The sequence below is a fragment of the Prionailurus viverrinus genome, chromosome A2 (genome assembly GCF_022837055.1).
Source record: "Prionailurus viverrinus isolate Anna chromosome A2, UM_Priviv_1.0, whole genome shotgun sequence".
In the NCBI taxonomy this organism is placed as follows: domain Eukaryota; kingdom Metazoa; phylum Chordata; class Mammalia; order Carnivora; family Felidae; genus Prionailurus; species Prionailurus viverrinus.
This window is the reverse complement of record NC_062562.1, coordinates 61068157-61093666: the sequence shown is the minus strand read 5'-3', so window position 1 is coordinate 61093666 and position 25510 is coordinate 61068157. Positions and strand designations below refer to the sequence as shown.

At 54.4% G+C, this 25510-nt stretch overlaps 1 protein-coding gene and 2 long non-coding RNA genes across 8 annotated transcripts in view; 1 reads left to right on the top strand and 2 right to left on the bottom strand.

The window, feature by feature from the left end:
- Window positions 1–20660, top strand: part of NPC1L1 (NPC1 like intracellular cholesterol transporter 1) — a 29394-nt gene extending 8734 nt beyond the window's left edge. The window contains exons 2-20 of the mRNA XM_047848787.1: window positions 6317–6389; window positions 7216–8744; window positions 10628–10728; window positions 11207–11379; window positions 11576–11704; window positions 11988–12170; window positions 12618–12732; window positions 12839–12966; window positions 13268–13405; window positions 13528–13617; window positions 17351–17541; window positions 17656–17780; window positions 18273–18399; window positions 18481–18536; window positions 19278–19428; window positions 19539–19770; window positions 19857–19970; window positions 20054–20216; window positions 20464–20660. Coding sequence (XP_047704743.1) covers window positions 6336–6389; window positions 7216–8744; window positions 10628–10728; window positions 11207–11379; window positions 11576–11704; window positions 11988–12170; window positions 12618–12732; window positions 12839–12966; window positions 13268–13405; window positions 13528–13617; window positions 17351–17541; window positions 17656–17780; window positions 18273–18399; window positions 18481–18536; window positions 19278–19428; window positions 19539–19770; window positions 19857–19970; window positions 20054–20216; window positions 20464–20660 — 3996 coding nt within the window. The 5' untranslated portion in view covers window positions 6317–6335. The remainder of the gene's footprint in view (window positions 1–6316; window positions 6390–7215; window positions 8745–10627; window positions 10729–11206; window positions 11380–11575; window positions 11705–11987; window positions 12171–12617; window positions 12733–12838; window positions 12967–13267; window positions 13406–13527; window positions 13618–17350; window positions 17542–17655; window positions 17781–18272; window positions 18400–18480; window positions 18537–19277; window positions 19429–19538; window positions 19771–19856; window positions 19971–20053; window positions 20217–20463) is intronic.
- Window positions 16362–20218, bottom strand: LOC125160144 (uncharacterized). Of its 5 annotated transcripts, none has more exons than XR_007150155.1 (7): window positions 20081–20218; window positions 19567–19736; window positions 18886–18989; window positions 18101–18518; window positions 17663–17739; window positions 17360–17499; window positions 16362–17018 (listed from the first exon to the last, which is right to left on the bottom strand). It is a non-coding gene; the product is annotated as an uncharacterized LOC125160144 (long non-coding RNA). The 5 variants fall into 5 exon arrangements; XR_007150157.1 differs by having other exon boundaries at window positions 18378–18518; XR_007150154.1 differs by having other exon boundaries at window positions 17663–18518.
- Window positions 20403–25498, bottom strand: LOC125160145 (uncharacterized). Of its 2 annotated transcripts, none has more exons than XR_007150159.1 (3): window positions 25326–25498; window positions 23015–23195; window positions 20403–20823 (listed from the first exon to the last, which is right to left on the bottom strand). It is a non-coding gene; the product is annotated as an uncharacterized LOC125160145 (long non-coding RNA). The 2 variants fall into 2 exon arrangements; XR_007150160.1 differs by lacking the exon at window positions 20403–20823 and adding an exon at window positions 20854–20940.
- Between the last annotated feature and the right edge of the window lie 12 nt (window positions 25499–25510).

Here is a 25510-nt window from a genome sequence, read left to right as displayed (position 1 = left end):
TCTGACTCTCAGTTTTGGATCAGGTCATGATCTCATGGTTTGGGAGTTCGAGCCCCACATCAGGCTTGGTGCTGATGGTGTGAAACCTGCTTGGGATTCTCTCTCTCTCATTCTCTAACCCTAACCCTCCTCCCCACCCCACTCGCTGATGGTGTTCTCTCTCTCTCTCTCTCTCTCTCTCTCTCTCAAAATAAATAAACTTAAAAAAGAAAATATCTTCCAGGGCACCTGGGTGGCTCAGTTAAGTGTCTGACTTTGGCTCAGGTCGTGATCTCGTGTTCGTGGGTTTGAGCCTCACATCAGGGTCTGTGCTGACAGCTCAAAGCCTGGACCCTGCTTCAGATTCTGTTTCCCCCTCTCTCTCTGCCCCTCCCCTGCTCGTGTTCTCTCAAAAATAAATAAACATTAAAAAAAAAAAATCTTCCAACAAAGGAAAGCCCTGGTCCCAATGGCTTCATGGGCGAATTCTACCAAACATTTAAAGAAAAGTTAACACCAATACTCCTCAAATTTGTCTAAAAAATTGAAGAGGAGGGAACACTTTTGATTTATTTTAAGAAGCCAGCATTACCTTGATACCAAAGCCAGACAAAGACACTACAAGAAAAGGATATCCCTTGGGAATATTGATGCAAAAAATCCTTAACAAAATACTAGCAAATAAATGGCAGTACATGTTAACAGGATTAAACACCATGACTAAGTAGGATTTATCGAGAAATGCAAGGATGTTTCATCATACAAAGATCAAGCCATGTAATATGCCACATCAACTAAATGTAGAGGAAAAGCCCACAGGATCATCTCAGTTGATGGAGAAAGGCATTTGACAAAATCCAACATGCTTTCATGATAAAAATGTGCAACAAACCATGAGTGAAAGGAATCCCTCAACATAATGAAAGTCATCTATGAATAACCTACAGCAAATATACTCAGTGATGAGAGACTAAGAGCTTTTCCTGTAAGACCAGGAAGAAGATGGACAGATGCCCATGTTCACTACTTCTATACAACCTCGTGCTGGAATTCTCAGCCAGAGCAGGGAGTAGAGAAGAAGAAGAAAAGCATCCAAACTGGAAAGGAAGAAGTAAAATGATCTCTGCTTGTGAATGATGTGGTCTTATATAAAAAACCCTAAAGACAAGGGGCGCCTGGGTGGCTCAGTTGGTTAAGCATCCACTTCAGCTCAGGTCATGATCTCACAGCTTGTGAGTTGAGCCCTGCATTGAGCTCTGTGCTGACAGCTCAGAGCCTGGAGCGGTTTTGGATTCTGTCTCCCTCTCTCTCTGCCCCTCCCCCATTCTCTCTCTCTCTCTCTCTCTCTCTCTCTCTCTCTCTCTCTCTCTTTCAAAAGTAAATAAACTTTAAAATTAAAAAAATAATAAATTTTTTTTAAAAAATCTAAAGACTTCACAAAAATACCTGTTGGAACAAATAAATTTAGCAAAGTTGCAAAGTCACACAACAATCAGTTGTATTTCTATACAAGAACAATGAACAATCTGATAAAGAAATTGAGAAAAATAGTTTCATTTGCAATAGCATCAAAAGGAATAAGATATTTAGGAATTAACTTCATTGAGGAAGTGAATGATCTATACACTGAAAATGAGAAAGCATTGGTAAAAGAAATTAAAGGAGATGTAAATATGGAACAGAATCCAGTGTTCATGGACAGGTTGGAATAATATTGTTATCCAAAGTGAGCTACTGATTTAATGCATCCCTATCAAAATCCCAAAGTCATATTTTGTAGAAACAGAAAAATCTATCCTAAAACTCATAGTGGAACCTCAAGAGACCTCAAGTAACCAATGAAACAAAACAAAAACAAACTTGGAAAAAGAACAGTTTGAGGACATCACATTTCCTGATTTCAAAACTTACCACAAAAATAGAGTAATCAAGACAGTGGTGCTGACTTAAGATGGACATATAGACTGTGGAATAGAATGAACAGCCCATAAGTAAGCCCTTGCAAATAAGGTGAAATGACTTTTGACAAGGTAGCCAAGGCAGTCTTTTCATGAAATGCTTGGAAAAGTATATATCCGCTCTGTGAAATAGTGAACAAAGTTGGACCCATACTAACACAAGAATTAGCTCAAAATGGATCAAAGACGAAACAGCTCAAACTATGAAACTCTTGGAAGAAACAAAAGCTTTGTGACATTGGATCTGTCGGTGATTCATTGGCTATGACACCAAAAGCACAGTTAGCAAATCAGCAAATTTGACTTCATGAAAAATTTTAAATCTTACGTGTCAAAGGTCATTATCAAGAGAGTAAAAAGGCAAGCTACAGAATGGGAGAAAATATATGCAAACTACGTATCTGATAAAGGATTAATATCCAGATTTTATGACAACTAAATTCAACAAATAATAATTTAAAAAACACCCAGTCTGATTACAAAATGAGTAAAGATTTTGAATAGACATTTCTCCAAGGAAGATGTGGGAATGACCAATAAGCACATGAAAAGATTCTCAGTATCACTGATCATCAGGGAAATACAAATCAAAACCCAGTGAGATACTACATCACACTCATCAAGATGGCTGCCATTGAAACAACAGGAAACCACGTGGAAAATTTGAAGATTGAGGACCTGAATGTCCCCGTGCACTGTTGGTGGGAATATAAAATGGCGCAGCCACTGTGGAAAACAGTATGCTGGTTCCTCACAAAATTAAAAATAGAATCACTGTATGACCTGGCAATTCCACATCTAGAACTGTACCCCAAAGATTTGAAACAGGATCTGGAAGAGATGTTGCACACCCATATCCATAACATTATTCACAGTGGCCCAAACACAGAAGCACCCCAAGTGTCCATCAATGGATGGTTGGATAAGCAGTGTGTGGCGTGTCCACAGAGCAGAATATCACTCAGCCTTTAAAAAGGAACTTCTGGCACCTGCAACTACATGGACAAATCTTGAGGATGTGATGTTGCGTGAAATAAGCCAATCACAAGAAAGACAAGTACTGTGTGATTGCCTTCTTGTGAGGTGCATGCAGTGGCCAAAATCGGACAGATAGAAAGCAGAACAGCGGTCGCCAGGGGCTGGGGGAGTCGGGGTTTGGAAGGGACAGGAGTTCATATTCACAGGATGGACGACGTCAGTGGCTGCACAATGGAGCGCACATACGTAATACACTGAACTGTGTGCTTATAGATGGGTAAGACAGGAATGTTTGTGTTATGTGTCTTTTGTTTTTAAGTTTTTAAAAAGTGTTTATTTTTGAGAGAGAAACACGGAGCATGAGCAGGGGAGGGGCAGAGAGAGAGGGAGACACAGAATCTGAAGCAGGCTCCAGGCTCTGAGCTGTCAGCACAGGGCCCGACTCGGGGCTCGAACTCAGGAACTGCGAGATCATGACCTGAGCTGAAGTCGGACGCTCAACCGACTGAGTCCCCCAGGCGCCCCCAGGCTATGTGTCTTTTGCCATGCAGAATAGCATCTGTGCAAAGAGCTGTGGCTGTGGGGGGTTTGAAGGGCGAGTAACAGGTGGAGCATGGGGTTTTTGGGCAGAGAGACTATTCTGTATGATAGGATAGTGGTCCCATTTCACTGCGTATCTGTAACATCCCCCAGAGTATTGAGACAAGAGCCAACTCTAACGTAAGCCACGGACTTGAGTTGATAACATGTTGCTATGGGGTAATCAATTGCGGCGGATGTGCCCCACAAATGTAAGAGTAACGGGCTGTGGGGAAGTGATGGGTCTACAGGAGCTCCTGTACTTTCTGCTCACTTTTTTTATTTGCAAACATGAGACTGCTCAAAGAAAATGACACCTATGTAAAAAGAAAAGACCTTCACGTGGGCCAGAATCAGGTCCCAGGGCCACCGCCAGCTACAGAGGAGCCTGGGAGAGCAGAGGACACAGTCCTTAGCAAATAGTGGCAGGGTTTGGACAACAGGGAAGATGAAGGCTGCCCCGAGGTGACCGGACCCCTGGTCTTCCCCTGCAGGCTGGCCACTATGTGGGCTGGTCAGTGCACGGCACACACACCCAGCCAGGTGCCATGGCCCCAGCCAAAGGCTGGCTGAGCGTCACGGCCTCACCCCTGGACCTTGCAGCAAGCCAGCAGTGCAGGACCGGGACAGACTGCCAGGCATCCACCAGACCTGACCCCGTGAGGCTTCCCTGCAGGCAGCTGGCACCTCCCACCCCTGTTGCCCCGTTCACTCCTGTCCAGCCTGAGCAGGCACACCCCTTTCCCTGGAAACAAAGGAGAGCGGGAAACGAGGTGTCATCTTACTGACTCTGTTTGTCAAGTCTGACAACATGCAATAGACGGTGAAGGTGAGGCCGCTGACTGGGTTGCTGGCATCTGTGGGAAGCATTTCAGTCCTGGGGGTTCAGTCATCTGAGCCCTAAACCGCATACTATGAAGCAACAGTGTGGTAATCACTCGACGTGTTCTAGATTAGTGTATGGGAAGAGCTCCTGGGCCGTGCACTTAGCATGCACCTGCTACGCTGGTGCACTAGCCTCATCTCTAGGGTCTCGGTTTACATCAATGTGGAGTCAAGGAAAATAGAGTTGGGCATGAAGACATTAACCCAAAACTAATGGGATGCCCAGCCTCCGGCTCCTGGAGACTGGATCTGTCACTCTGTAGGACACAAGCCAGAGGGAATGCGCTGATCAGAGGGAAGGAGGCGTGGGGGATGTGTGCTCAAAGAAGAAAGAGTGGCAGTCAAGAGCGAACATACACACTCACAACTCAGATCTGGGTGGCAGTGTGACCTCAGAGATGCCGAGGTGGGATTGTGGAGAGCAAGTTCATCTGCTCAGAGCCCAGGTCTGCTTTCACCCTGGGTGTGTTTCAGGGAAGATCCCAGACCACGCATCTGGGCTCTGCCTCTTTGGGCCTACCCCCTCCCTGCCCCCTGCCTCTGTGGGCCTCCCCCCCACCCCACTGCCTCTGCGAGCCTCCTTCATTTCTGCATGGCTCTTCCGTCTCTGGGGGCCTCCATCTGCCAGCCTCTGCTGGGACACAACTAGGACTAAGGGGGCAGTGGCTCCACACACCAGAGAAGCCTGGGGCTAAAGCTGTCACAGGTCCCCAACCGGCCACTGGAGGAGATGCGGTATGTGCCCCACAGTCTCCAGGAGTCCCTGGCAAGCCCCGGGGTGCCCATGTGGCTTCCTGCCCTTTCCCCGTCCCTGCTGGTGCCATGTGGGGTCACCTCTCAGTAAACTATTTGCAGGGAAATCCCTGTCTCGGGTGGGCTTCTTGGGGAGGGTACGCAGGAGCAGGGACAGAGACCCCAAGTGGGGCTGGGGTCTCAGCATCTGGCAGCAGGTGTACAGGGGGCTGGGCCCACAGGGAACTGGATGGCGGCCGGCAGCCAGCACAGCCCCGGGCTGGGCCGGATTCTTCCCCAACGTGTGGCTGACTCAGGGCCTGGGGAGGGGCCTGAGCCCCCTCAGCTTGTCTGGCTTGTCGGCTTGCGTGGCTCCTCTGAGTCAGGCCAGGGTCCATGAAATATGTTTCCTTCCTGCTGTGTGGAGGCGGGCGGGCGACAGGAGTCGCTCCCCACAGGCTCCCTTATCAGCTCAGCCTTGGCATGGGGGCCAAGGTCTGGCCCATCTGGTGATAGGGAGAGCCCGGGGGAGGGAGAGAAGGTGTCTGCTGCACACCCGGGGCTCCCGCTGACACTCTGCCCCTGTAGGGACAGTAGAGAGGGGGACGAGATGGGAGAGCCGGGCAGGCAGAGGAGGGCTGTGGCTGTCACATCTGGGGCCTCTAGGACTGTCAGACCCCTCGGGAGATGGTCTGCCCCCTCCACCCAGAGGGGGCTTTGTCACTGGTCACTCCACCCATAACAGTCCCCTCTGTTATCAGGCTGTTAATATTAATTAACTGTTGCTAAGCTTGACGGTGCAAAGGTGTGTCCCAGCCGGAGCTGGCTGGCTCCCAGAAGGGGGCTGAGAGAGAGGGGCTCTGGGCTGGGCTGGGTGAGGGGGGGCAGGCTGTGGCGAGCAGGGGTTCTGGGGGCCAGTCCTTGCTTTGAGAAGCAGATGAAGGGGAGACCCCAGCGCCTCCCCGGGAGGCTCGTGGAGAGGGTGGGACTCAGGTGGGAGGGCAGGAGAAGGTGGATCATTAACCAGCTGGGAGCTGTGGGGCTCAGCCCCATTGGTCCCCGACCAGTCAGGTCAGGCCCTCCCCAACGGGGACGCTGCCTTGCTGAGCACCACCGGGTTAAGTGTATGTGCTGCCTGGACCGGCACTGTGTGTCCCCAGGAGCCAGCCCTCAGCTGTCCCCGTGGCCTGGCCCCTCTCCCCTAGACGCCTTCCCAGAGCCAGGATGGCGGAGGCTGGACTGAAGGGCTGGCTGCTATGGGCCCTGCTCCTGCACTCGGTGAGTCCCGGTGCCAGTGGTCACCCCTCCACTGCTGCCCGCAGAACTGTCCGGCAGGGGGCTGCTTGGCCACAGTGAGGAGGGCCTGACTCTGAGGGGCTGGTCTGTGGATAGATGAGGGACCCCAGGCGCCCCGAAAGAGGAGTGTGGGCGGGGGTTCTGGGTGGCCCATAGCTCAGGGTCATAGGGTGAGGTGGACACGAGTGCTGGGGATGGGGGGTGCCTGTGTGCCTCCCATCCCTGGTGCCCGCGGATGTCCTGGCCTCAGGTGGCCAGTGGAGGGACGAAGGAGGGTCCCATCGTGGGATGCCTTTGGGGTGGGCTGGGGGTGCATGGGAATCACCCAATGAGGGTTGAACGCTAGGTGGGGAGGAGTTCCTGGGCTGTGGCACGTCTGGGAGGGGGGGGGCGGCTGAAGGCTGTCAGCCCCAAGCAGGTGAGGGAAGGTCTGCACAGAATCTCACAGAGGGGCCCTGGGCCCCCAGATGCAGCCTGCAGCCCCCCAACCTGTCGTGGCTGCCGTTTCTCAGCAGGACTAGGTGGCAGCCTCCAAGGGTGTCCCCGCCCCGCTCCGCCGTTCTCCCCACCTGTTTCCTCACCCTCCTGCATGACCTTGCTAAATGCAGGTCTGCCGGCCACCTCCCTCTCCTCAGTAACCCCATCACTTGGGACACAGGCCTGGCTTGTCCAGTCATCACGCCCCGAAAACTGCGGGAGCACCCGTCCCTCCCCAGGTCCCCGGGCTGTGCACCCCATGCCCACCCCTGCCCCGAGGCCATCTGCTGCAAGTGGTGCTGGGCCCCATGGTGATGGCATCCTGCCGTAGGCCCGGGCCGAGCTGTACACACCCATCCACCGGTCTGGCTACTGCGCCTTCTACGACGAGTGTGGCAAGAACCCAGAGCTGTCCGGAGGCCTGGCTCCCCTGGCCAACGTGTCCTGCCTGTCCAACACACCCGCCCGCCTCCTGGCCGGCGAGCACCTGGCCCTCCTGCGGCGCATCTGCCCCCGCCTGTATGCTGGCCCCGACACCACCTACGCTTGCTGCTCCGCCAAGCAGCTGGTGTCCCTGGAGGCGAGCCTGGCGGTCACCAAGGCACTCCTCGCACGCTGCCCCGCCTGCACCGACAACTTCGTGAGCCTGCACTGCCACAACACCTGCAGCCCCAACCAGAGCCTTTTCGTCAACGTGACGCGCGTGGCCTGGCGCGGGGACGGCCGGCCGCCGGCTGTAGTGGCCTACGAGGCCTTCTACCAGAGCAGCTTCGCCAGGCGGACCTACGACTCATGCAGCCGGGTGCGTGTCCCTGCGGCGGCCACGCTGGCTGTGGGCACCATGTGTGGTGTTTATGGCTCCGCCCTCTGCAACGCTCAGCGCTGGCTCAACTTCCAGGGGGACACAGGAAATGGCCTGGCCCCCCTGGACATCACCTTCTACCTCTTGGAGCCTGGTCAGACGCCGGGGAGTGGGGTGCAGCTTCTGAACGGGGAGGTGGCACCATGCAACGAGTCCCAGGCGGACGGCGCAGCCGCCTGCTCCTGCCAAGACTGCGCCGCCTCGTGCCCCGCGATCGCCCGGCCCCAGGCCCTGGACGCCACCTTCTACATGGGCCGGATGGCAGGCGGGCTGGTCCTCGTCATCACCCTCTGTTCGGCCTTTGCTGTACTTACCGCCTTCCTGGTGGGGCCCCGCCTGGCCTCCTGCTGGGGCAAGGGCAAGATGCGGGACCCCACGGTGGGCACCAGCCTCTCCGACAAACTGAGCCTGTCCACGCATAGCCTCCTCAGCCAGTGCTTCCAGGGCTGGGGCACGTGGGTGGCCTCGTGGCCGTTGAGCATCCTGCTGGTGTCCATCGCCGTGGTGGTGGCCTTTTCAGGAGGCCTGGCCTTCATGGAGCTGACCACGGACCCCGTGGAGCTGTGGTCGGCCCCCAGCAGCCAGGCCCGGAGAGAGAAGGAGTTTCATGACCAGCATTTCGGCCCCTTCTTGCGGACCAACCAGGTGATCCTGACGGCACCCACACGGCCTGGCTCCAGCTACAACTCCCTGCTGCTGGGGCCCAAGAACTTCAGTGGGGTTCTGGCCCCCGACATCCTGCTGGAGGTGCTGGAGCTGCAGGAGACGCTGCGACACCTGCAGGTGTGGTCACCCGAGGAGCAGCGCAATGTGTCGCTGCAGGACGTGTGCTTCGCGCCCCTCAACCCACACAACACCAGCCTCTCCGACTGTTGCGTCAACAGCCTCTTGCAGTATTTCCAGAACAATCGCACGCGCCTGCTGCTCACGGCCAACCAGACGCTGACCGGGCAGACCTCTCAAGTGGACTGGAGGGACCACTTTCTCTACTGTGCTAAGTGAGTCCTCGCCGGCTGGCCCTGGGGAGGGAAGGGGACTGCCAGGTGCAGCGGGGCTTGGCCTGGCCCCTGGGGTCCTGTGTGGCCCCGCGTCTCTGTCTCAGGGGCTGCAACACACCCTTCCTCTCCACACTCCTCCCTGCCACCCCCGCCGTGGCTCCCACTGGCTGGCGTGGGTTTGCGCATGGCCATCATGGCCTCCCTGGTTCTGACCCCGCTCAGACAGAGCAGTTGCCTCCTTGCTGTTCTTTCTTTGAGTGTGATGGAGCGATGTGATGTGTGTGCGTCCATGCAGGCCCCCAGCACCGCAGGGTCACCCAGCAGGGGCTGGGTGCCCCTGTGCAGGGTGCAGCCACACACCGTGGTAATCTTGGGGTCTGGTCCCCAGCTGCCTCCACTCTGCTGTGCTGCAAATGAGACAGCAGTGAGACTGCTGGGCCTTGGGGTTGAGAGTGAAGGCTCACCCGGGAGGGCAATGGGTGGGCAGGCAGTGGCCGAGGCTCCCTGAGATTATAGTTTGCAGAGGTCCACAATTCCTGGTCTGGGCCTGCTGACACTGTCACAAGAGACCGAATACCCCGGTTTGCTCTGGCCCAGGTAGAGGCTATGTCTACTGACATCCACCACATGATGAGACGACAGTAACAAGCCCCATTACATGTCAACGTGAATAGCATACTTTTATACAAAATAACTATTTTCCAAACAAGAAGAGTCAGTGATAAGAGTGACATTGTTTTACATCTTTACAGATCTCTTTGTTGTCTTGTTTAATGGGGGATAGCTGGCTTCTGGCTTCTGCGTGTGGCCTGCTGGCTGGGGCCGTAGTGAGAATCTCTGACGTCACGCCCATGTGGCTGGACGAGGGGGGAGCATCGTGAGAGCCTCCCCACGTACTTGGCGGTTTTCTTTGATATACACCCAAACTCAGCATGTGGTTTTTCCTAAATGTTAGTTGTGATATGGACTCTGAAGGCACATCAGCAGACTGTCTCTATCCCTTATACCCGATGGCAAATGAAGGGGGAAAGGCAGAAAGCATCTTATATTATTATGAGATTGGTTTTGACCTTGCAGACCCTCAAAAGGGTGTCTAAGACTCCCGGGCCCTGACACCGCACTGAGAACCACTGGATTAGGTGAGGGACCCAGGGTTCCACCCCTCGGGCTGCTTCCCAGAACTGGTGTCTTGGTCCTGGCTGGTGCTCAGAACTGGCGAGTCAGGGAAGGAGCTCTGTCCCCAGGTCCAGTCCTTGCGTTGGCATTATTTTGATTTTGGATGTTCACAACATCTCTGGGGTGGTCTGATTATCTCCATTCCAGAGACAGGAAAACTGAGGGCCAGGGGTGTGGTGAGCTGTTCAAGGTCACATAGCAATCAGCATGCCCAGGATAGCTGGTGACCCAGTGCTCACTCACAAAGACCACTTTGTCAGGGTACCCGACATGCACTTGCAGGAAGGCTCAGTAGAGACATGTCCAAGGGGTCTGGGCTAGTAATTTGTGCACAGAAAGGAAGATCTGGTCTCAGGGCCTGGGGGTTCCAGGCTGGCGGGGGGACAGGCTGAACACTGCGAGGCTGTCTTGTAGGAGTGGAGCTTGTGCCAGATTCCCAGGGCTAAGTCCTGGTGACCCCCGGCAGTCCACGTGTGTGACACTCATGGACCTGCCTTGTCTGGGATGTGGTCTCGAGCCTGCAGAGTCAGCAGGTGTGAAGGGAGAGCTCACACAGCCCTGGTCACAGAGCTCTGCTCCACTCTGGGTCGGGATGAGGGAAATTTTTTGGGGAAAAGTGGTTCTGACCATGGGTCAGGGGACAGTGGTGGCAGTCTGGGGCTGGCAATGGGCACGGGGCCAGGAAAGGTCCTTCCTTCTCCCCCCAGTGCCCCTCTCACCTTCAAGGACGGCACAGCTCTAGCCCTGAGCTGCATGGCTGACTACGGGGGCCCTGTCTTCCCTTTTCTTGCTGTGGGGGGCTACAGAGGTAAGCCAGGTGGCTCTGGGGAAGGCCAGCAAGGAGGCAATATGGGGCAGGGACGGTGGGTGGGAGGGTGGGAATACTGATGGGCTCTCACTGCCTGGGGTGGCCAGGCTTGTGGGGGGCTGGCTGGGGCCAAAGGACTGCTACCTTTTTCATCTTCTCCCAGCCTGCTCAGGCCCTCTGGTTCTGTGCCTGAGTTCACAGGCTTGCCCTTGGCTAAAAGAGGGAAGTGGGGTGGAGGGGTAAGACAATGACTTGGATATGGACGGTTGGGGAGGGACGAAGGGGTGCTGCTAGAGGCGGGGGGGGGGCAGGGGTGAGGCTGGAGGGGGAAGGGGAGCAGGGGTGAGGTTGGAGTGGGGGAATGGAGCTGGAGTGAGCAGAGGTGAGGCCAGAGGGAGGGAGGTGAGCAGGGGTGAGGCTGGAGTGGGGAGGGGAGCAGGGGTGAGGAAGGAGGGTGGCTGAACATTTCTTATCCCAGGGAAAGACTACTCTGAGGCAGAGGCCCTGATCATGACCTTCTCCCTTAACAACTACGCCCCTCGGGACTCCCGGCTGGCACAGGCAAAGCTCTGGGAGGGGGCCTTCTTGGAGACGATGAGAGCTTTCCAGCAGCGGACAGCCGGCAGGTTCCAGGTCACATTCATGGCGGAGGTAGGCTTCAGGCTCCCTGCCTCTGGAGGGGCGGGCGACCCAGGTGGCTTTGGTGGGTCACCGTGTCCCCCTCCTGGACCCCCCCACCCCGGGCGACCCTGGGCCTGCAGCTGCCCACGAGGAAGACAGGACCCAGCAGCCTGGCTGGGCTCACGGAGCCTTCAGGTCAGCGGGGCTGTGGGGTGTGCATCCATAGCGCTCCCTGGAGGACGAGATCAATCGCACCACGGCCCAGGACCTGCCGGTCTTCGGGGTCAGCTACATTGTCATCTTCCTGTACATCTCCCTGGCCCTGGGCAGCTACTCCAGCTGGCGCCGGGTGGCGGTAAGGATCTGGAGGGGCCCAGTGGGGTGGGCTTGCCTGTCGGGGCATCCAGAACCTTCCACAGAGCAACCTGTAGACATCCCCGCAGTGGCTCCCCAAGGAGTGATACTTCTGCTCAAAAGGCCTCATGATCGATTCCCATCCTCCTGGGGCAGGACCTGTGCTGGGGGATGCGGGAACGCAGAGACCCCCAGCATGCCTGCCCCAGGCCTGCCACCCTTCTCCAGCTCGGGGTGGGGGGCACCTGGGGCAGCTGAGGAGACTGAACCCCGCTCCATTGTAGGTGGATGCCAAGGCCACGCTGGGCCTGGGCGGTGTGGCCGTGGTGCTGGGAGCAGTCACGGCAGCCATGGGCTTCTTCTCGTACCTGGGCGTCCCCTCCTCCCTGGTGATCCTGCAGGTGGTGCCTTTCTTGGTGCTGGCCGTGGGTGCTGACAACATCTTTATCCTAGTGCTTGAGTACCAGGTGAGAGGGCGGGGCTCTCTTCTTCTCGCAGACCCAGCCCTGTACGGGTTTGGGCCTCTGGCGCACTCCTCTTCTGTACCAGCATTTGTGTCCACAGTCTGTGCAAAACGGAGCATCCTGTATCTTGCACACAAGTGCATTCCTACCACGTGTGCTTCCTTGCCCTGTGCTGAACGTCATGCGGCACTTCTCGGCCTCCTCTGTAGCAGTCCACGGACATGCAATCCCCGTAGATTTAGCCTCTCCCACTGGTGCACTTTTAGGGACCCAGGGATGTATTGGAAGGAGTGTGCCGTGCATGGCCTGGAACACGCCAAGCACGTCTCCCGGCCAGACCCTGAGAAGCAGGGTGTTCGCAGGGTCTGCTCCTCACTGGGGCGGGGCCTTCCTGCCAGGGCTGTGCCCTCCCTGCTGGCCCTGGACGCTGTCCCTGGTGTCCCCACACAGAGGCTGCCGCGGAGGCCTGGAGAGCGGCGAGAGGACCACATCGGCCGCGCACTGGGCAGGGTGGCCCCCAGCATGCTGCTCTGCAGCCTGTCTGAGGCCATCTGCTTCTTTCTCGGTGAGGCTGGGCAGCCCCTCCCCACCTGGGTGGTGCCTGTGGGCAGCCCCTTCCCTCCACTGTGGCAGCAGATGCCACGCCCTGAGATTTACCCCTGCACCCCCAGGGGCCCTGACCCCCATGCCAGCAGTGAGGACCTTCGCCCTGACCTCCGGCTTGGCTGTCATCCTGGACTTTCTGCTGCAGGTGTCAGCCTTCGTGGCCCTGCTGTCCCTGGACAGTAGGCGGCAGGAGGTAGGGCTGGGGCAGGACCCGGGACCTGCCCGGCAGAGCCGGCTCACAGAGCGGGGCTGGGTGCAGGGACGGCATGTGGGGCTGTGCGGGCCACGCAGTCCCTAGGACCCCACAGAGAAGCAAGTTTGGTTTGATAACTTAGGGGAATAGGATCAAATCTGCAAGGTACAAAGGGCCAAGAAAAGCTAGAAGCGAGATGTTGAGAGGGACAGTACAAAGTGTGGCGGTGTTTCATCACCGTGGAAAGTAAAAGTTGAGAACACAGCACGCTGGCATGTCCCCCCACCCTGCGCCCCTGCAGGCCTCCAGGATGGATGTGTGCTGCTGTGCTGGCGCTCGGGAGCTGCCCCCCCCGGGCCAAAGTGAGGGGCTCTTGCTGCGATTCTTCCGCAAGGTCTACGTCCCACTCCTGCTGCACCGGGTCACACGTGTGGTTGTGGTGAGTGGAGTGGGAGGGTCTGCCTGCCCGCAGGGACCTCGAGCTCGCCCGTGTGCGGGGTGGTTGGGACGCCATTGGCCCAGCTCCAGAGTGCCCCCCCCTACCCCCCCGCCCCCCCACAGCTGCTGCTGTTCACGGGCCTGTTTGGAGCCGGGCTGTACCTCATGTGCCGGGCCAGTGTGGGGCTGGATCAGGAGCTGGCCCTTCCCAAGGTGAGTTGTGCCCTGTGACCTCCGCTCGGTGGCCCAGGGTTCAGGGGGGACAGGGCACACCCCCGGGGGCCAGGTGTGGGCGGGGGGACCTGGTAGGCAGTGTGGGGCTGTTCACGACGGGGACCCGGGAGAGCAGCTGAGCCGGTGTGTGGATGCACAGGGGCGGTGCCAGCCCCAAGGCTCCTGGGGGGCAGAAGCAGGCCATGGGGGGCTGGCCGTGTGGGGCGAGCATCCAGAGTGACTGACGGCTCACCTCATGCCTGCCCTGTGCTGGCACACCACCTCCTCGGGCCTCGGAGACACGGAAGGTCAGGGGCTCTATGGAAGGTAAGACCTCCATGGCTGGAGGGGCCAGATGGCCTCGTGAGTGGAAGAGAGGCATGCGAAGGATCTGAGGAGGATGGCAACAAGGGTGACCGCACCGACTCCCCCTGCCCTACCCACCCTGGTACCCACCGTGTCCTCTCTGTCTCTGTGGACTGGACCCCTCCCCCCCCTTCAGTGCGTGTCCTTCTGTGTCTGGCTCCTTCCACTTGGAGTCAGGTTCTCTGGTGTCAGAGCGTCCTTTCCTGTCAAGGCTGACGATGCTCACACATTCATGCGTGCGCGCGCGCACACACACACACACTCTGCATTGTCTTTACCCTTTGTCTCTGCACAAGGCTTCCTTCCTGTCTCAGTGTTTGTAATGAGGCTGCTGCAGACGCAGGTGCACAGAGATCTCTCTCCAAACCTGCATTCCATTCTTCCGGGTGTGTTCCCAGAGGGGGAACTGCTGGGCCACGTGATAACGCTAACTGTAATTTATTTTTAACTTTATTTATTTATTTTGAGAGAGAGAGAAAGAGCACAAGCAGGGGAGGGGCACAGAGAGAGGGAGACAGAATCCGAAGCAGGCTTCAGGCTCTGAGCTGTCAGCACAGCCTGACGAAGGGCTCGAACCCACCAACTGTGAGATCATGATCCGAGCTGAAGTCAGACACTTAACCGACTGAGCCACCCAGGCACCCCCATCCCCCCTTTTGATAGTACCATCCTGCCCGGTGTGAAGGGGCATCTCACTGAGGTTTTGATTTACATTTCCCAGATAATCAGTGATGCTGAGCATCTTTCCATATGTTTATTGGCTATTTGTGTGTCTTCTTTGGAGAAATGTGTGTTTAAGTCTTTTGTTCATTTTTTATCAGATTGGTTGTTTTTGTTTGTTTGTCTCTTTGCTCAGTTTTGGGAATTCTCTAGATATTCTGAGTATTTTTAATCAGATACATGATTGGCAAATGTCTTTTCCACTTCTGTTGGTTGCCTTTCTACTATATCAGAAATGTCTTTTGATGAACAGAAGTTTTCAATTCTCACAGCACCTGGCTGGCCCAGTCGGAGTGTGCAACTCTTGATCTCGGGGTTGTGAGTTCAGGCCCTGTACTGGGAGTAGCGATTACTTAAAAATAAAACCTTTTAAAAAACTTTTTAAAGTTTTCATCAATTCCAATTTGCCTATTTTTCCATTTGTTACCCAGGCTTCTGGGGTCATTCAAGAAATAATCACCAAACCCAGTATCTGGAAGGTTTCCCCTGTGCTTTCCTCTCCGGGAGTTACAAACTCAGCCCTTAAGTGTTGGGTCCATTGGAGTTAATTTTTGTGCATAGTTATGTATATTTTTGAAGGTCTAACTTCATTCTTTTGTGTGTAGACGTCCGTGTCCCCAGCAGCAAGCGTTGAAGAGACTCCCCTTCCCCACAGAATGGTCTTGGCACCCTTGTCAGAGTCTATGTCGCCATACACGCAAGGGTTTACATCTGGGCTGTCTTCTGTCCCATCGGTCTGTGTGTCTGTCTTTATGCCAGCACCTCACTCCTTAGATTACTGTGCTTTTGTGGTCAGTTTTGAGATCAGGAAATGTGAGTCCTCCAACTTTTATTCTTTTTAAAGATTATTTTGGCTCTTTGGAGTCCCTTACGAATTTTAAGATAAATTTTTCTATTTCTGTAAGAAACGTCATTGGGGTCTTGATAGCATCACACTGAAGCTGGAGGCTCCTTGGTGGCCTGGATAATATTCATCCTCCCAGCTCGTGGGCACAGGCATCTCCCCATTTATTTGTGTCTTAATTTCTTTCTGAGATATGGCATGGCTGTCAGCATGCCGGTCTTTCACACCCTCAGTAAAGTTAATCCCTAAGTATTTTATTCGCTTTATGCTCTTATAACTGCACTTCCCTTGGCTTCCTTTTTGGGTTATTCATTGTTCGTGTATAGAAATGAAACTGATTCTTGCGTGTTGATCTCGTAACTTGCCACTTTGCTGAATTCCTTTACCAGTTTTAAGGGGTTTTTTGGTGGAATGTTAGTTTTATATACATACCATCATGTCATCTATGAACAGAATTTTTCCTGTATTTCTCCTTCTCTCCAGCTCTGGAATTTGTTCCTGGTCTCCGTTTTATGTCTTCTATTTGGTGGTCTTTCCACTTTGTCCATACTTTCTTTTCTTGACTTTGTCTGTATCTTATTTTAGCTCTGTAAGCATTCCCAAGACAGATGTTTTAAAGTTTCTGTCTGATTCTGTCTGTTCTTTCTCAAGATCATCTGTTGATTAGTTTTTGTTCCTAGGTATGGGCCACACTTTGATTCTTTGTGTGTCTTGCGATTTTTGTTGTTGAAAAACACACAGTTGAGTTGTATCATATGGTAACTCTGAAGATCAGATTCTCCTCCCTTCTCTAAGGTTTGCTTTTTTTTTTCCCCCCCAAATGTGACGTTGCTGTGTCTGTGTCCGGGAGATTAGCCTGTGGTATAAAATTAAAGTCTGATGAGCCTGTGCCTTTCCCTGGTAATGTGCGGTGACTTCGGTATTTGCGTTTGAATGTCCTATTCCTTAAATGGTTGGCTCCCCAAAGGAGAAAAAGGGGAAACATGAAGCGGAAAATAAGCCAGTCACTTGCCATTTAAATATCCTGGCAGTCGGGCCAGCTGGAGGTGGGGGAGACCACGGTACAGCCTGACTCTGCACCACCGAGATCAGAAGCTCAGTGACCGGCAATCAGAACGCAAATCAGCCATGTATAGAGTGTGGGGTCCTTATGTCCCATGCTGGACTCCGCAAGTGGTATACAAACTGCCCCTGGGACACCTGCATGTGCTGGGAGCTGAAGGTGTTGACACAAAGCACAGTTCACCATCCAGGCCTTTCCCTGGAAGCTGCGAGCCCTCAACTGCCCCCAGGGCTGCAGACCCCATCAGACGGGTTGTGCAGTTGTGTCTAGGTTGGGGGCGGGGGTGGACTCCTGGCTTCTCGTACCCCATCTTCTCTTCCAGTGCTCAGAGGTTTTGGGAGAAAGGAACAGGCCATGCAGGTGCCTGACACACTGCCTGTCTCCACGTGCACACGCCTGTGGGCTGTGCTGGAAGGGAGATAATAGGAAGGGATCGTGTTACACATGCATGCATGTTTGTATGCCTGTCAGAGTGTATTCACGTGGGGCAGAGTATGTCACTCTGTGTGTGTACTGGTGATTAGGATACGATGTGCACACGCACCTCTGTGAGCACGTCTCTATGAGCAGGTGCGCCCATGTGTGTACCTCCTGCACACACTTCTGTGAGTGTGTACAGACCTCTGTGAGCATGAGCTGGATCGCGCCCCTGGGTGTGCAGCAGACCTCCGTGAGCACCAGCTGGAGTGCGCCCCTGGGGTGAGTCTGGCCCCAGCCTCACTGGCCGTCCTCTGTTCCAGGACTCCTACCTGCTCGACTATTTCCTCTTTCTGAACCGCTACTTTGAGGTGGGGGCTCCAGTCTACTTCGTCACCACTGGAGGCTACAACTTCTCCAGCGAGGCGGGAATGAATGCCATTTGCTCGAGCGCAGGATGCGACAGCTTCTCCTTAACCCAGAAGATACAGTTCGCCACTGAGTTCCCTGACGAGTGAGTGGCCAGCTGCCCCCTCCTGACTCTCCGAGGAAGCCCAGTACCTTGGGGCCACCAGAAGAACTGCCCACCTGGTCCCCCTACCCCAGCCTCCTCTCCATGTGCCCTCAGGTCTTACCTGGCCATCCCTGCCTCTTCCTGGGTGGATGACTTCATTGACTGGCTGACCCCGTCCTCTTGCTGCCGCCTGTATGCCTTTGGTGCCAACAAAGACAAATTCTGCCCCTCGACCGTTAGTGAGTGCAGGGCCTCTGGGGGCTCATGGCCTACCTAACACAGCTTGGGGAAACTGAGGCAAGAGAGGAGCGGACTGGCGAGGCCCACTTGCAGGGTCGATTGGGGTAGGGGTGTGGGCTCAGAGCACACGTGTGGGTGACCACGCCCCACTGTGCAGGCGCCCCCTGAGTGGTGATCTCTGGGCACACCAACACTCGAGGGTGGTGGGTGGTGGAGGGCCAGGTTAGCATGTGGCTCTGGTCCCAGAGCAGCTGCGCTTGTAGGGGAAGTGGGGAGGCCCAAGGGGGTTGTTTCTTTGCCCTGCACATCTCTTCCTCACCTGCCTACAGCTGCCAGCAGTTTCCACAGCCCTGTCCTACAGAGACAAGGGCAGACCCCTCCAGACCACACGTGTCACATGGCTGTTGGGTGGTGGAAGTATGTGGGGACCTTGGTGGGAATGGAGCCGGGGGGGGTGACGCCTCTGCCCAGAGCCCCCGCTCTCTTTGCAGACTCCCTGGCCTGCTTGAAGAGCTGTGTGAACTTCACTCTGGGCCCCGTCCGGCCATCAGTGGACCAGTTCCACAAATACCTGCCCTGGTTCCTGGAGGACCCACCCAACATCAAGTGTCCCAAAGGGTAAGCCTGGGGTGAGTGCTGGCGGGGGACGGTCCCCGAGTGTGGCCATGGCCTTGATGAAGCCTTCGCTCTTTCTGGCAGTGGACTGGCAGCGTATAGCACCTCCGTGGATTTGGGACCTGGTAACCAAGTTTTAGGTAAGCGTGACCTCACCTGGCAGGGAAGACCAGAGTCAGCTGCTCCCAGGGCAGTGGCGGGGGCGGGGGGCGGGTCCCTGCAAGCCCCAGGGAAGAGCCTCTCAGCCTCCAGTCTTCTCTCCTCCCTCCTCCGTGGGGGCTTTGGCCTGCCCTGGCCCTGTCCTCAGAGGTCGTGTTACCCGGCTCCACGTTCTCAGACTTCACCCCTGTGTGCCCTGCTTTTTTCTCCCCCACGCCCTGCCCCAAATCCTCAGTCGGTGAGACATTCACGGACTCTCACCAGTTGGTGCCGCACCAAGCCACCCACACCCCTTCCTCACATGCACAAATCATGCCCAGAGGCGGTCACCTGGTTAAGTGAATGGCTATTGCACCTGCCCAGGGGTCACCCACAGCACAGCCCTGTCAGGTGAACTACTTGCAGGGTTTTGTCTCCCTTTCTGGATCTTCCCTCTAGGAAAATGCACATCAAAAAAGTAATTGAATTAATCTGAAACATCCGATGCATGTTTTGAAACCCCGGACAACAGCATCTGGGTTTATCCTGGTGTCTTTAGGCTGTGCCCGTGGCAGTCAGGCCGGGCGGGCCTCCCACAGGGGTGCAACCCCCAAAGGCAGGGCCCCTCGCTCACAAGTTAAGAATTCCATCCTGGTGGCTGCCCAGCCCCATCCCCCAAGTGTCCCTGGGGTTTGAGGGCGCCTGCAGTGACCTTGACCTTCCTTGCCCCCGCGGGGGCGCAGCCTCGAGGTTCATGGCCTACCACAAGCCGCTGCGGAACTCACAGGATTACACGGAGGCCCTACGGGCGGCACGAGCACTGGCGGCCAACATCACCGCCCACCTGCGGCAGGTGCCGGGCACCGACCCGGCCTTCGAGGTCTTCCCCTACACGTGAGGCCCGTGGCAGGGGTGGGAGGGTCCCCGGGGAGCCTGGAGCCTGAGCCGGAGGCGGGAAGTGGCGCGCCCCCGGCGGTGACAGCGCTCCGCTGCCCCGCCCACAGGATCACCAACGTGTTCTACGAGCAGTACCTGACGGTGGTCCCCGAAGGCCTCTTCATGCTTGCCATGTGCCTGTTGCCCACGTTCGCCGTCTGCTGCCTGCTGCTGGGCATGGACCTGCGCTCCGGCCTCCTCAACCTGTTCTCCATCGTCATGATCCTCGTGGACACCGTGGGCTTCATGGCCCTGTGGGGCATCAGCTACAACGCCGTGTCCCTCATCAACCTGGTCACGGTAATGCGCCACACCGGACACTCTGCTTCCTTCCAGAGACCCCACGCCCCGGCCCTCGCATGCCTAACGCCCGTCTCTGCCCCCAGGCGGTGGGCATCTCCGTGGAGTTTGTGTCCCACATCACCCGCGCCTTTGCCATCAGCACCCGGCTCACCCGGCTGGAGAGGGCCAAGGAGGCCACGATCTTCATGGGCAGCGCGGTGAGTGAGCCGGCCACCCCCCTGCAGTTCCCGTCCCCCCCCCCCACCCTGTGCCCCCATCTTACGGGGCCTGTGACCCCCAGGTGTTCGCGGGCGTGGCCATGACCAACCTGCCGGGGATCCTCGTCCTGGGCCTGGCCAAGGCGCAGCTCATCCAGATCTTCTTCTTCCGCCTCAACCTCCTCATCACCCTGCTGGGCCTGTTGCACGGCCTGGTCTTCCTGCCAGTCGTCCTCAGCTTCGTGGGTGAGTGCCCAGAGGCCTTCCCACACCTGCTGGCCTGCAGCACAGCAGGGCCCCTCCCCCACCCGCTCCCAGCAGTCCCAACCCAGGGCCCTCCCCCACCCACTCCCAGCAGTCCCAACCCAGGGGGTCCTCCCCCACTCCCACTCCCAGCAGTCCCAACCCAGGGGGCCCTCCCCCACCCCCGCACCATCTCCTGCCCAGCACGTGGCCTCCCTGATCTTGGGCCTCTGGGGCTGTTCCTCTGCAGGGCCCGATGTCAATGTGGCTCTAGTGCTGGAGCAGAAGATGGAGGAGGCCGCCAGGGCCAGGGTGGCCTCCTGCCCGACCCACCAGGCCCCGACATCCACAGCCAGCAGCACCTACATCAACCATGGCTTTGAACATCCTGCCAAGAGCATGGGTGGTGCTGTCGGTTCTCTGTCCCGCGGTGGGCAGGAGTTCTGAGGAGGCCGGAGCTCCTGTCCTGGCTCACCAGCCCTGACCCCTGGGGCTGTGCAGCTTCCCTAATGGGGGTCCTTTCACCCGTCCTCCGACTCAGGGCCTAGGAGAGGCAGTGGCCATGGGAGTGCCCGAGGTGGGTGGTTGGTCTCTGGCCACCAGGTGGGACCTAGGAGGACAAGTTTAGGATGAAGGAGGCATGTGGCAGCATGGGTGTGGTCTGTTTCTGTCTCTTGAAGTTGACGTATGTCTTCCCGGAGCAGGTTTTTACACTCTAATTCCGTGTCTATATGTGAACAGAGATAGAGTATCATTCCACATTTAAACGTCTTCCGTAAATGACTTGACACATCCCTTCACTAGCTTCCCCCATGCCCCATGCATTTTGCATTTATTCACGTTGGTCCCTGTGGGCCAGTCACTGCGACTGCCCTGGATTATTCCATTGCATGAATGAGCACGATTGCTTTATTTTTAAAGGTTTCATTTCTAATCCCTCCACCCACTGTGGGGCTCGAACTCACAACCCTGAGATCAAGAGTCAGGTGCTCCACCGACGGAGCCGGCCTGGCCCCACGAACACCATGATTCTGTCCGTTCCCTGCTGGTGGGCAGATTGGTCCCAGTTGTTTTCCAGTACAGCGCCAATCACTTCTGTGGAATCTCCAAATCCCCAAATCTCTGAAAACTGCGTTTGCTTTTTTTCTCTTGTACATTTGGGACAATCTCATTGGACCAGATGAGAGGTGTTTATTTACACCTTTACGACTGGAGTCCTTACGCCCTTTGTCTCCTTGATGTGAGCGGTCAGATATTTTGGCACGTTTGTGACTTTGTGTGCTGTGTGCGGCCCCGGGCCCTGATGGGGGGTAATATCTAAGGCAGCGTAAGCATCAAATTACTTTCCTAAAAACCTTCTAAATTCTGAAATTCATCACACCAAGGGGATCTCAGGTGCAGAAGATGAAACTCTGTGAGGCTGAGCAGGCATTGATGTGTCTGTAGGTGTGGGAGAGCTGCCTGGAGGCAGTGTCGCCGAGGGACTGCAGGGGACCCACAGCTGCCTCTGGAAAGCGCTGCCCTATTCACACCCCACCCGCTGGCCTCCGTGAGGGGCCTCCCTCCCCGTACCAACAACACTGTATGTCCACTTGCTCTTTGGGGGAAAGGGTAGCATTGTGGGTGATAATCATTTTTAAATACATTTTTCAAAAGAAACCTTTTTACAATTTTAGAATAGTTTTAGATTTACAGGAAAATTACAAAGATAGTACAGAAAGTTCCTGCATACATCATGTCCAGTTTACCCTATCAATATATTAGTATGGTACATTTGTCAATATACAATTAATAAACCAGTATTGATAATTACTACTAAAGTCTATACTTTTATTTAGATTTCCTTAGTTTTTATCTAGTGTCCCTTTTTCTGTTCCAGGATCCCGTCCAGGAGAGCATGTGACATTTAGTTGTTACGTCTCCTTAGGCTCTTGGCTGTGACAGTTTGTTAGACTTGTTTTTGATGACCTTGACGGTTTCGAGGAGGACTGGTTGGGCATTTTGTAGAATGTCTATCCCTCTAACGGGATTTGTCTGGTGTTTTTCTCCCGATTAGACCAAGGTTATGGGTTTTTGGGAGGGAGACCTCAGAGGTGCAGCACCCTTCTCGGCACATGTAAGGGGTGCACACTGTCCCCATGACTTCCCACCATTGGCATTGAGTCTCCTCATCTGGCCAAGGTCATGTCTGCCTGGCATCTCTTCCACAGTTATCCTTTGCCCCTGTCCACACTGTCCATGCTGTGCATCTTGGAGGGAAGTCACTCTGCACAGCCTACACTTAGGGAGTGGGGAGTTACGTCCCGCCTTCTGGAGGGTGGAGTATTTACATAAATTTGGAACTCTTCTTAACAGAAAGATTGTCTATTCTCCTGCATCTATTTATTTATTATGACATATACAGTATGGACTCATGGATATTCATTTTTGTGCTTTGCGTTCTAATATGGCACTACTTTATTTTCTTGCTCAGATCGCTCCAGCTTGGGCTATCGGGAGCTTTTTTTTTTTTTTAAGTTTTATTTATTTATTTGAGAGAGACAGAGACAGCGTGAGCAGGGAAGGGGCACGCAGAGAGGGAGAGAGGATCCCAAGCAGGCTCTGTGCTGCCAGTGCAGATCCTGATGCGGCGCTTGAACCCACAAAACTCTGAGATCATGACCGGAGCCAAAACCAAGAATTGGACGCTTTACCAACTGAGCCCCCCAGACGCCCCCCCCCCCCCGAGGGGGCTCCTTCTGTTGGCTCCTGTCCCTTGTCACACCCCCAGCATGGAGGGTTTTCCCATTTTGAGCACTTACCTTGCTTTCTGGCACTACGAGTTGGTCCAGGCTCAGCTTGTATATTTTCTGCCCCGGTCCTAGAATCAGTCATTTCTCCAAGGAGCCCTGGCCCTTCTACTGGAGATGGGATTAGAACCCAGGATCTGATGTTCCATGTGTGCTTTGCTGCTGGGGCATTGTTGCTGTTGGGCTCTCTCAGCTGAGACAAGGAAATATACGTGTGTGTGAACCCACACATATATGTACACATTTCTTAAAAAAAGTTTTTTTATTTTTATTTATTTATTTATTTTTAATTTTTTTTTCAACGTTTATTTATTTTTGGGACAGAGAGAGACAGAGCATGAACGGGGGAGGGGCAGAGAGAGAAGGAGACACAGAATCGGAAACAGGCTCCAGGCTCTGAGCCATCAGCCCAGAGCCTGACGTGGGGCTCGAACTCACGGACCGCGAGATCATGACCTGGCTGAAGTCGGACGCTTAACCGACTGCGCCACCCAGGCGCCCCAAAAAAAGTTTTTTTTAATGTTTATTTTTGAGAGAGAGAGTGAGTGAGTGTATGAGCGGGGCAGGGGCAGAGAGAGAGGGAGACACAGAATCCGAAGCAGGCTCCAGGCTCTGAGCTGTCAGCACAGAGCCCAACGCTCGGCTCTAACCCACGAATGGTAAGATCATGCATGACCTGAGCCAAAGTCGGACACTTAAGCGACTGAGCCCCCCAGGCGCCCCTATATGTACACATTTCTAGAAATATTCCTATATGTAGCCATCTATAGCTGTGTTAAGCTAAATTGGAGTTCCTGCCGATGCCTCCAGGGGGAATTCATCACCTCAGGAATACTTCTAGACTTCTCCCTTGCTTCTCTGTAACCTCTCCTGCCAACAGCAAGAAGCCTGGCTTTACCCCCAACTCGATCTGCCTAATTGTTGCCTTCCGCTGTATATGCTTAGTGTTTTCAGAGATGACAGCCCACACTGCCATGGCAAACAGCTGTAGAGCGAAGCGGCCCTTTTTCATTCCTTTTGCCCTTTGTCTTAGACTCCATTCATTTCCAAAGTCACTTAGGTCAGCGTGTTTTCCTACCATCCTCCTCACTGCTTCTTACATTTGTAACACTGTTCGATTGTTTTGTCACGTTCTGCATTCCAGTCTGGTGTTACAAAACCATGCATATAAAAGATCCATTCAAAGTGCAGGACATACCATGGGTATGGATATTGTTTCAGATTCCGTATTACCACTGTTGAGAAACTACCACCTGTTCAATTTTGGTTTAAAAAAAATACTTTTATTTGAAAAGACAATTAAAATATTCCTCTCATTTCCAATTACAATCTGTGTGAGACTGGGTTTCTTCGTATTTTTCAATCAAAACAACATATTGCAATTCAGTGCATGCAAAAGATGTGAGAATCTTGGTGTCTTCAATTAAGCCAGACATTAAAGAGATTTGCAGAAATGTAAAACTATGCTACGCTTCTCGCTACACTTCATTGCTTTGAAGAACATTATTTCCTCACAAAAATGTTAACATGTGAGGGTGCCCCGGTGGCTTAGCCTGTTAAAAGTCCAACTCCTTTGATTTTAGCTCAGGTCATGATCTCGTGGTCATGTGATCAAGCCCCCAGTTGGGCTCTGCGCTGAGCATGGAGCCTGCTTAAGATTCTCTCTCTCCCTCTCTCCCTTTCCCTCCCCTGCTTGAGCTCTCTCTCTCTCTCTCAAAAATAAACATTAGGAAAATGATAACACACTATGGTAACTATAAGCACAACCCACATCAAAGGTCTTTGGAGTCTTCAATAAATGTTTAATTTTTTAAGTTTATTTTGAGGGGGGGGGGATCCCAAAAGTTTAAAAGTTTATTTTGAGAGAGAGTCCTCGCTGTCAGTGTGGGCTCTCACAAACCGTGAGATCATGACCTGAGCTGAAATCCAGTGGTATGCTTAACCGACTGAGCCACCCAGGTTCCCCTGGAGTGTAAATGACTCAAAGAGGTTTCAGGACCATTGCCCTAGGGTGATTTATCTGGTTCTGGTTCTGACTTTATTTACAATTAATTGGAGCCCGTTGACTCTGAAGATAGGTGTTCATTTGTAGACCTTAGTCCAGTTGTCATGGAAATCATTTGTATCCAGTAGAAAAGGTAACCTACGGTTTTATTATTTTGCGGGACACCGGCCAGCTTTGTACCCATCCTAACGATCTTACTCGGTTTCCTCGAAATGTTTATGAATACCCACTTCCTGCCAATACTCTTGGGACCGGCTTTACCATATTATTGGTTACTCGGTTAACTCGATAGTCCTCTGGCGTATGTTTATCGGGTACCTGAATGAGGATTATAGTGACAGACACTGAGGACACGATGCACGCCGCGCGTGTTCACAGATTCTGCCACACTCGCGTCCACACGTCGCGCTCGCTCGGCCTGCACGTCACTGGGAGCCTGACACACCGCCAGCCCCATCCAGGCGGACCCGCCAGCCTCCCTGCTGGCAAAGGGCGGCGCCCCG